The sequence below is a fragment of the Diadema antillarum genome, unplaced genomic scaffold, assembly GCF_040938485.1.
Source record: "Diadema antillarum isolate AM-2024a unplaced genomic scaffold, OU_Dant_1.0 seq00000059_RagTag, whole genome shotgun sequence".
NCBI classification, from domain to species: domain Eukaryota; kingdom Metazoa; phylum Echinodermata; class Echinoidea; order Diadematoida; family Diadematidae; genus Diadema; species Diadema antillarum.
The window spans coordinates 565,607-577,579 of NW_027271164.1; the positions used below are offsets into that span (position 1 = coordinate 565,607).

An 11,973-nucleotide genomic window follows, 5' to 3' on the forward strand; every position below is an offset into this window, starting at 1 on the left:
TTCAGTTACAATTTCCTTGAAGGATTCTATATTGTTTGGTAAGGAATGTCACAAAATGAAACGATATTGATGAAGTATAATGAAGAGTGACATGTTATATATTATACTGGCATCATGAATCAATTCCGAGTCTGACTCCCGTGATAGAGCCTTAGCACATCATGTGTTAAGTCGCTTTCAAAATCCAAGGCCTCAAAGAACTACAACGCTGAATAACCATAGAGATATCGAGTAGTGCCTGGATGGCACTATGCCGAATGGACCTTGAGACAAACCAGTTAAACGATGTTTAACAAGTATGTGCCCTCGACGAACAAAAGAATCGATTTGAAACATTCAGTGTTGTGACAAATGTGACAGAGCCAGCCGAGAGTTGCCCTCTACAAGTCAGTAGAGCGTAGCGAGTGGGGGCGCGTTCGGGCGGACCTCTAATAGGGATCAATAGTTCCCATAGTGACGATTCAATGGTCCGACACGAAGACGCTATTCGTCAGCTTGGGAGCGACTCGACAGAGAGTATTTGTTTTCGTCTGCTTGTAATGGCCAAAGTAGGGTCATAAAGACCGTGTAAATTTGGCTATTTACTTGGGATGAGGATCAAGTGCTCACCGGTAGTACATAACCGTTTACTGCATATCATGTAGTATGGTTTGCCTTGGTGATGAGAAGCCCCATTTAAGGATACCAATTTCTTCCGCGTGATGCACTAGCTACCAACAGTTTTATGTTCGATTCTGCTGTCCCAAACGTAGGAATTTGTGTACGGTTTCTCATCGGTGGCACCGGAGTGTGACCCTCTTCACGTGCGTTCTGCATATTTTAGAGTGAAAGAAAGTCGTAGCAAGATGAATAAGGGTGAGACTGGTGCTGAGAAGAAGGCAGGACCAAGACCTGGCACTTCAGCTAGTAGTAACAGCTCCGTGGAAACTTGGATGACTGTTAACAACGTCCACAGAATGGGTAAAGGAGAACTCCTGTACACTGGTAAGTTGTAAAACACGTTTCGGATCTTATCGAGCGTCGTGTGTGTTACAAGTGCAGGGGGGTGGGGGTGGGGGTCAATGCATGCTGTAGTTGCTTTGTGAATGCTTTCATTTGTGAGTTTCTGTGCGGACACGTTTGTTGTTAAATGGCTTGCGTCCAGGGTCAGGGGTCATTTACATCCCGTTCCCATACCAACTCATGAGCCGATATACCCATGATTATGTTATACGTATCCCGTTCTTACCACCAAATTTAATACATGATAATAGCCCGCTTCCCAAGCCACGTAAAGCAATCGAATAAACCACGTCAGGAGTAAGGATCGCTTCTAATGTCGCTTTCTCCAGGTGAATTATTAGGTTACCCCTTACAAGAAAACAACAACCCAAAACACCTCTTATATATCCATATGATATCTAGCTGTGTTATATTTGCTCTTCTGCTTTGAAAAATATGTATATAACTATTCGATGCAAAATAAAAAGTCACCCATTGCTTGAATGATATTTTAGATCTAAGTTAATGTGTCTAGCTGATGTCTGACCAAATTTGAAAGGTATAACGTATATGTTGTTGTTGTTTTTTTCTTGCAAGTAAGAGGCAGTAGTTATATCCTCATTGATGGAATTGAATTTGGGAAGTTGGAAGGTCAAAGTCGTATAATGAATAGTAGCGTTGCCATATAGTCACTTATTATACGTAGGCTTGTTTCTCTTTACTTAGATTGATAGGTCTGCATTATACAATGATAATGCCGAGGTGTGAAAAGAATGCCACATGTGTTAACATTATACATAGTGCTCTCAGTCGTTTAAATGGAGAAATGTACAAAACAAAAACAAAAACAGGGCAAAGCAACAACCCGGATCAGTACATCACTCTAAGAAAAATATATTTTACTTTGCGCCTTTACGCGTGACACAACTGTAGCACCTTTACGGATGCAACTTGGCACCTTCAAAGGTGCTCGCTGTTCTGAAAAGTGCAAAGTTGCACCTGTATAAATGGAGGTGCTACAATTTTGTCATACGTTAAAGGGGCAAAGTTAAACTTACTTTCCTTTAGAGTGTATGGACCATCTATTGCTTTTTTACTGCAATTGCCTTCACTACTTCAATCCACACTATTACTGTGACAACTGCGTCAACTTCCACTTTTTGTACGGCTTAGATATATTATATAGAGATTATGATCATAATGGCAATAATCTATTGGTAGATGAAATTAGTTCTGATGACAAAGATATAAATGCAATAAAATTGATTCTCATTATTTTGAAAATCAGATACTTCTCAAAGCATATTGCAGTTGATGATATCAAAGTGATTACAGTAATAATTATCATGTCAACTATTTCAATCGTTGTGAGCTTTTGGGAAAAGAAAGAATACATTCATATAAAACAAGAATAACATGCAATTCTGTACAAGTTTACTCAATTTAGACGTCACAATAGGTCGCAAATAGAAATTAGTGATGCTGTATTCTAGATGTTAAACGCTTGTCATTAACTGTTTTTGTTTTAAACATTTAGGGATCATGGTGATTTAGAACAATAAATTGCAAAAATTGTTATGTCGCGTCAGCGGCAATAAGCCTGATACCGTTGAGTATTGCATGAGATATCGTTATAACACAATAAGATTTGAATAGGCAAGCACGGTGAGAAAATAAATTACTGTGTTAAAGTATAGTATATACGATATCCACAGTTTATTCGCATAAAGCAGCTGTAACATTATATAAAGAGCACAGTATCAAATTTAAACGATTTCTCTGAATTGTCCCCATTATAATACGACTGTGCTCCCCTGGTGAATACTTACGTTATAGGATCTATGGACTTTTTACGAGGTGTAAGCGGACAAAGTGGTCATACCTGACGAATTATTTTGATCATATTTCAAGAAATGTCATCAACGAAAGATATCATATCATTATGCGTCATTTGATAGTACATTTCCCGTATTCAAGTCTCAGTTAGTTACCGTTCAAAAGGTGGCCTATCCAATCATGGATAACTCTCGTCATGTCTCAGTGGCGTGATGCTTCCCGTTCTGCTTTTTTCCCCTGTCGTCATAAACCTGTCCTGTTTGTCGCAGGACCTCGCAACGCTACCAGTTTGTGAATTCAAAAGTACTTACACTCACTCATTCACATCATTAGATTATTTCGGCCGCGCTCAGAAATTTCTGCAAACTTGGCGTAGAATGCTAACCAGCTCAGTATCCAGTCCAGTGCAAAGGCTTCAAGTGCAAATCCACAGCATGTTTAAAAGGGTGCTACTGGGCAAGAACTTAGCGTTTGCTATATCATGGCAGATACAACACTCGACATAAACATATACATATACCACCACTATTTTCATTCTAGAAATCCTACCAACTCCACAAAATGATGCAACTGATGTATTGTCGATCGTAAAGCGATATTCCACTGGATGGCGCGTATATATGCAAAATGATAATGGCGCATACAATCGTTAGAAAAGCCCACAACGCACATATTAACGCACAAATCAGCGAAAGTCGCGCACGGAATATTACATTCGATAAATTCTGTAACGCCATTACTATTTTCATGGTTTTCTCTTCACAGAAATCATAGTCATACTATGACATTTCATTGGCATGTAATTTCGTAGCATAAACAGATGAATGTCTTCGTAAGTCCGGCGTTGGCTTTGTTTGATAGAATAAAATCGGTCCAATAAAAATAAAAGTAAAGTCATCAAAAATCGAAGGTAAAATAAGGAAGTTATGGAATCTTCATTTTCCCATTGTCTCACAATTCATGTTTAATAGTCACAACCACATCCCAAACTTGGTAGCCTATAATTCATGTGATAATTTCATCATTTCAGCTGTTTTCCAATGGTTAGATGAGGTTGAGTACCACAGCAGAGACAGGCAGCCAAGAAAACAGTGATACTCGATTTCTTCAGGGCTCCAGTATAAAACTTTTTCCATACTGACCAATACCACAATACCGCATTTTAGAGTCAACATGATATTATTATCATTAGAAGTCAAGAGAGTTCTCACCGTGGTGTCGGTAAAATATGCGTTGGTCTGGGCCGTCGTAGTTGAATGGCTCTTTTCATGACCAGCAAGAAACACACACTCACACACACACACACACACACACACACACACACACACGACAAAAACAACAAAGATTAACTTCATTACATAATCACCTCTTTTGTTTACATGAAAATTTGATAATATTGATAGCTTACTTAACATTCATCCCCACTTAGTTACATGCATACACACACGTTATACATCAAGTCACAATTACAAGTTTGATACTGTGTGAAGCAAATTCAAACTGACCGCCAACCCATCTGACAGTGGCCACCTGTCTATATAGGTCACTTTTCTGCTTCAAATTAGTGGCTGCTATCAGGTTTGCTGTATAACCAACACTTCAGTAACATATGCTATCATAGACAGAACATAGGACCTGTAGCTCCCCAGAAAGTATGTTTCAGTAACATTTTTCTGTTACAAGTCGAGAGAATGCCTAAACTATGATATACTGTACAATAATCATGTGTCATGCAGAAATCGAACATTTTTTGATAAGATTCCTTTAAAATTTTCGTTAGATTTTTCTGCTTCCTCAGCATTACAAATTGCTGTCCCCATCAAGAGTGGCGCCTCATGAAGCAAACAACAGGTTAAAGATTCATAGACAGACCGATCTTCCTGAGAACCTTCTCTATTCTACAGATTTGTTCCAATAATCTTTCAGCGTTCACCGAAGCCGTATGGTTTTCGGGAGACGTCCTATATCATGCATTTGTCTGGCATCAATAGGCCCTTTGTAATACATTCATCATCCTGAGAAATATTTCGATTATTGAAGGATACTGTAATTTCCCTTGAAGTTCCACTTCTAATTGACATGTGATTGAGAACAGATGGTCCTCGTGAGTCTATAGTAACTCGATATACTCGTAATATGAATATGTAATTAGCAACTGTAAAAAAAAATGACGTCAGTTGGATAGTGACTTCTACTTCGGAAACCTTCTTGACGTTTGGCTCATTCGGGGAAAAAAAGCCAGTTTGTCGTGTTTGTGGTTAGCGCGAACGTGCATCAACGGTGTCATGTGACTTCTTGTTACCACGCACTGCCCTTTAGAATGAAGTATATGTTTCATCCAGACGGTCCCAAGACGGTTAACGTCATATCTTGCATGAACAGGTGGACGTGCGGAGAAAGAGGCCTTTAACAGTTTTGTTTAATGATTACCCTGGCCTACATGAAGAGACGTGTATGACGGGAAGTGGGACTTATGTACATCACTGTATGAACCTGTGATGTATCCAGGAACCAGGGGAGAACAATCATTTATAAGACAGCTGTAAGACGAGGTCAGAGGATGTATTCAAGTAACAAACTCGGAAATATAACTATACACCAAACAAATACTTTATGTGTAGATGTTAAGTTACTTTTTTTTTCTACCTAAAATGATGATTATCTTCATGCAGGTCCCGAGGGCAAGCGGCAACACAGAGTATACGTTCTTCCAGAGCATCGTGTCATTGGCATCGGCGCTCAATCGGCTGAGCACACTACCGAACTTATGTACCTCTATCGCATGCCTGGGGGCACCAAGTTTCCTGAGCAGATGGCCCGAAAGCCTGGCGCCATCGGTTGGGGCATCCCCGAAAGGGGAGACCCAAGAACGTGGCCTGTGCACATGAAGCTGAGAAGCGAAGAGGTAGGATGCGCTTTAAACTCTCTGTACTCGTTGACATATCACGATAACAATCATTGGCCGACATTTTGGACACCATGCTGGCACATGGACAAACACATACAATGTACATGCATCCACTATACTATCGTCATACACATACACGATGGAGGACAACTAACACGCACTACCTTACTCACATATTTAGCATACTTCACAAAGCTTGAATATACCGTTGTTCTTTATTTGCCCAATATTTGCATTCTTCGCGTATATTTGGTCGCACTTTGCGTCAGAATGGTAGCTGATATGAAATAAATTTTCATGACAAATGCAAACAATATCAAATTAGCCCGCTCTTTAATCAAATTAATCACGTGTCCAGGAGAGCACCGTTTGTTCTTCGAGCGCGTCATTTGCCATAACCCTCCAGAAAACAAGTGCCACGAGCTAGCCGAACAATCAATGAAATTAGGTGCTTCTCTTAAAGGCAGTAACACTCGTCGAATCAAAATATTTCTGATGAAAAATACAATTGTAGAAGAACCATCATTTGTTATTATATGAAAGGAAAAGTGATGATGTTACCGTGATCACACTACTTTGTTATTTGCAATAAAAAATCATTTCATTTTCATATCATTATTTTGCTCAGTTTCAGTTTCAGCAAGGAAAATATAAAGGTACAAAACATATCATGCTAAAAACACAATTCTAGATAATACTATGTCAAACGAATCACAATATGATACGTTGTAAGCAAAGATGCTTGATAGTTACTAGATGACGTTAAAAATGGAGGAAAAGACAAAAAGTAGGGCTTGTAATATGTTTTCCCCCTCAAAGCAATAAATTGATAATAAGGTAAAGAAAAATTTTGGCTACAGAGAAACATATACATAGCATACATAAAAATCAAGAATGTCCTCCTTTGAATTGTCCTTGTGTGCGATGTGACATTTTTACTTATCTGTGAGATGGATACTGCGTCATCAGATAAACGTGAATTATGACCAGTTATGTAGTTCATAACGTTTTATGTCCGTTACTTTTGGCTTCAAATGCCTTAGATGATATATGACTCAATAGATAGCCTTACGATGAACCAAGAGTTCTAACCATCGAAACATTTCCGAGAATTATACTTTTACTTTCGAGTCTTAGAGGACATAACTCAGCCACAATAATATCATAATTCAGATTTCCTGAAATAACATACTTATTTTAACAACAATGAATACGTAATTGCGGCTTTGATCTTCGAGTTCTTTAAATGTTTTTTTCTTTCCACTGCTGATCATGTGGCACGCTCGATGTGTTTAAGCGAAGTTGGTTTGCAGCCTGAGTTTAAGCCCTGAAGTCAATAACCGCATTGGTTTTCCACCCACGTCTATTTACATTCATTAACCTTCATTATAGCCAAGTGAACACATAATTTCTGCACGCTGCCAGAGACGTTAAAAGGACCGAAGTTGTTTTATTATGAACAACTTCCACGCAAACACAAACAAACTCATTTTTCATGTCACGCTAAGTCTATATCTCTCCTTCCCTATCTTACCCCCCCCCCACTATTCTGTTTTAAAATGTGAAATAAACAAGGATTTGACCAAAAAGAAACTGAGGTGAAAACCGCCACATGCACGATTTAAACTCTCGCATTTCATGTAGACCTGGAAAAGGTCATATTTGTTATTTCTCCGCTCTTTCTCTTCGTCAGGAAATGAAGGAATCGATAGCAATGGACAAACTCATCTACCAACGGCGATGATCCATGGTGACGCTGAAAGAGAGTGGACGACTCATCAATATTGCAGTGATAGTTTATACTATAGGCACTCCACACTACTCGGATCGAAAATCTAAATTGGAATATGTGTCGTAATCCGCATTTATTTTCAAGCATAATTTACACGTAGATCCGTGTTTCGTAACCTTTTTTTAACCCGAGGCCTCATTTGATTTTGAGGAATTTATTGAGGCTCAGTTAGATCAAATACAAATGCTTTTAATTCATTTTTTTAACTATTGCGTCCTACCTGAGGGAGCTTTGCGGCCCATTGGTTGAGAAGCATGGATTTATTGATTATCCTTTTAATCAGCTGTTACGTGTGTCAAACAGAATGTCTATTAGACAGTTAGAAGAAAACTGCCATTAAAAATTTCAGGGCAACTAAATAAATTAGATTTCTCTAGTGGTCAAGATACTAAACGTATCATGACTACTAGTGAATGATTTAACATGATGTCTTATTTGAACATTATTATGGCCGTCTTATTCAAGCCAATAACGTTATTTGACTTAGACCTAATTTCTCTGAGCCTTTGCTCTTCGTTTACTCGACAAATTGAACCGAATCCCCTCCATCGGCATAACTAATAAATTGAAATCTTCAGAGCTTCATTGAAGGGAAAGCTTCGTCCGTGCTCGGAGCATTTCCAATGCGATGGGTTGCTATTTAGCAGGCTCAGAAAAAGTGACTACCGTCTTTTATCATGTCCAGTAGCTGCAGAAGAAAACAGAAAATGTATGACTTTGTCTTAAGGTAGTATGTCCCAAATTTAAATCCAAGCTGAGACCTGGATGCCCAAAAGGGAATTAAGAAGCAATTACCTTTCAATTTCACTTTGGCGGAGTTTTAATATTGGATGAGGAAGCATCTAAATAAGATAATACTTATGGCTTAACTTGACCATGCATTGAAGTGTCCGACAGGTCGCCTTTATGAGTTAATCATTAAGAGATGTAATGAACATGTTTCCGTATAACACCCTGTGCAGGTGTGTTGTGGGGCTGATGTCAGGCAAAGGTCAGCGTCTATTTGGCGAAACACAAGAGGGCGTCTGTCACCCCCACTTATTATTTCAGTTCATAAAGAGAGCAGTGTTCTGCGTGATTCTAGAGGCTATTACCTTCTGGTACTGCAGTTGGATAGCCCTAAAACACTTTAATAATATGGGCCTGCTACTATACGTTGAACTTAAATGCCGCTATCATTGGAGAGGTATCCTATAGCTCTCTATCATTTCCGCTTATTTCGTTTCATCTCTAATTCTTCATTTATCTTTTCTGTATCTTTTTATGTGCTTATGTATTTGTAAATTCAATCCTTTTTATTCATTCCATGTGTCAATTTATTTTCCTTTATATCTATTCATTCATTACTTTATTCTTACATTCATTCATGCGTTCATCAACTTGCTAAATTTGTTGTTAGTTGATAGTTACTCTAAATTGTCTAAACAAACGCCCTCGGTTCTGGCATTCCTTCGCGTATAAAGTTACTTAGTAATGATAGAATATTGTTCCTCCTCTTAGAGTTTTGTTGTTACCAGCTTCATAAAATCGATAAGCAGATGACGGCTTCCACATTTAAACAGATATATGACTGCTTATTTATCCAACGTTGCTTGATATTTTGACAAGAATGGTCATTTACCACCTCTAAATAGAATCTCATCCTGCAAGGGAAACGAATTACAAGAGTATTAGTATGATGTACAAGTATATGATGATGATAATAATGATGATAACAAACGATGGTGGTAATTGTAATGATGATAATAATGATAGTGATAATAATGGTAGAGATAGAATGATACTTATAATGATGATAGTAATGATAATAATATTGATAATTGATAATTAAACATTATAATTGATATTACTATGCAATGTTTCTTGCAAGACTACGGAAATATCAGCATCAGTAGTAGAAGAATAGTCACAGTTTGGTCAAGCTTCTTGCATTTTATTTGTTTGGGGGGGGGTTTATTAACTTTTCGGCCTAATTGTTGACGTATTCATCAATTCCTTTAGTACGATACGACTGGATATGAAATGTAGTATACCCATCATTGTATCTATGCTGATATTATGTTCATGAGTTCTTTGTCCTTATTCAGTGAGTCATCCATGTATTCAGCCGTTAATTCGATTACACGTTATTTGTTTTGCTGAAAGCATTATAAGATGCTTATAGGTTATCAGATTTTATTCATTTTCTTGCGTGTTTGTAGCTATCGTGTATCGTTGATTTTACGCGAACGTCCGTTGTATCGCCTTCTGTGAAAAACGCGGGGCACTGCAGATGGGAATCTCATCTCGACGGGAAACCGCAGTGAAAGAGAGCCCTCTATCGACAGATGCAAGCAATGCCTAGCTCATTATGTGGTTATCATTATGTTGCATGTACACGTGTATCACATGTTACTGTAACCAACTTCACTTTCTTTATACGCAATTTACGTGGGAATGTAGCAATCTGTTTGGAGGCTATCGTTTAACGCCGTGCAATGATTTTCTGGCTATGACACAGCAGGTTAAAGTCACAAAATCAACGTCTACCATGAAATGAAGTGGTGTTCAGTTTCACAAGCGTTTATGAACGATGAATAAAAGAACGATGGAATATAATATTTCCTCCAATAAAAACAAAACGAAGAATGTCAATGTCATTCCTTCGTCGTACAGTGAAATAACACGTGTTGATGGTAGTTTTTTTTTTTCCCTAACCCCCTTTCCTCCACCTCCTATGTGTCTCAAAACATTTCATTCAAAGCTTCGAAGAATCCTGCAGCTATACATTGATATTGTATCAAAGATCGTGCAGAGTGTACGATCTTTGCATGTATTGATCGTGATGGTAACACAATGCAGAAAATATTGGACGCCTTGTAGATTCGGATGGGATGAAACATAAGAAATCTGACGTCAAGAGCAAACCCTACAGTTTTTGTGCATTCTTGGAGTAAATCTCTACTCATTTCTATAGTTGAGATGTATCTAAGTGTCCTCCGGTTTACACATGAATCCATTTCTAGTTATGCGACATTAGATTAGAAACCCCTCTACTTTTCTATCTCTGTAATCCCTCCCTGTCTGTTTGTATGTCTGTTTGTCTTTCTGTTCGTCTCTTCCTTTCTCTCTTGACAAAGTTTTTCTGTTCTACTGACCATGGTATGATGCCTCATCATTTGTAACAGGGTCTTAAATTGATCATCAGACATGTCAGAAATGGGATGATACCCACGTGTTCATTGTAGCTTTACCTGGGTTTGAAACAGTGTGTTGTTGGTGCGGATTTATACCTTTGCGAGCCTTTGCTTTTTTCGTGTGTGACATATTAATATGATGAATGTTATAATACTATAATATCTAATTTGTTGTTATCAGGATTATCGCGGTTATTGTCGACCCTAATTTTATAGCTCCCAACTCACGCCCTTACACACTTTACGTTCTCCATGTTTCCAGGATAAAGACAAAAACTACGAGTAAAACTGCATCCTCTCTGGAAAAAAGGTTCATGGGTTTATACATCATTGATATTGTCTATTTGATCGATAAATAGGGCTACAACACCTTAGAAACTCGTTCATTCTGCCTCGCTCAGACTAATTATTAGAAATGTTTGTATTTGCCCCCTTCCTTTGTCTGTTTCCATTCAAGTGGTTTCATAATGTTTAAAAGTCAACACGAACATGATCTGCCGCTTTTAAAGGGATGGTATAGTTCTGGTTTATAGATGTGGATTCAGCTTTTACTTTTTGCTAGATAATTAGAAACCACTTGTGAAATATCAGAAAGCATACAATGGTGAGAGGTACCAAAGTTTACTTAATGAAAATCAGTTTTGAAATGGCTGAGATATCCAAAAACAAAGTAAAACAAAGTAGTTTTTGGAAATCTCAGTCATTTCAAAACCAATTTTCATCATATAAACTTTGAATTCCTTTTAGAATTGTATGCTCTTTCATATTTCGCAAGAGATTTCTCAATATCTCACACACACAAAAAATTGAAACTGGAAGCTCCATCTCAACCAAAACTATAACATCCCTTTGATAATATTTCCATTTGATCTTTAAATGGGACACTCGCATAGCGTCCAATTCGATTTGAACAAATGATTGAATAAAACAATCTGCTAATCTTTAGCGGGGCGGTAGAATGAGAGGAGATGTACCAGCGCTTGCAGTACAGTATGTACAATGTAATTGACATTAGTTAAAGAATACTGGGAGTATAGGTTTAAAAGCTTCATTGGAAAGATGAACGGAGAAAAAAGCAGTAAATTTATGAACTTTGCAACGAGGGTTTTTTTTTTTAAAGGAACTAAACATGTAATAACTTTTTATCATAATGACATGTCACAGGAGTTATTGTCCTGACCAGTCCTTCAACATTGAGAGTATCGTACATTGATGGTCTCTTGAATCTGTTGAAATCGGCGAATATTCAGCAGGCAGGCAGTTGAAGCCCTCTTTCTATA

At 37.9% G+C, this 11,973-nt stretch overlaps 1 protein-coding gene across 1 annotated transcript; it reads left to right on the forward strand.

Annotated features, from left to right (window-relative positions):
- Positions 1–845: 845 nt before the first annotated feature.
- Positions 846–7,469, forward strand: LOC139725780 (uncharacterized). Its single transcript, XM_071636862.1, has 3 exons — positions 846–984; positions 5,490–5,722; positions 7,419–7,469. Exons 1-3 carry the CDS (start codon positions 846–848, stop codon positions 7,467–7,469), a joined length of 423 nt encoding a protein of 140 aa, XP_071492963.1.
- The last annotated feature ends 4,504 nt before the right edge of the window (positions 7,470–11,973 follow it).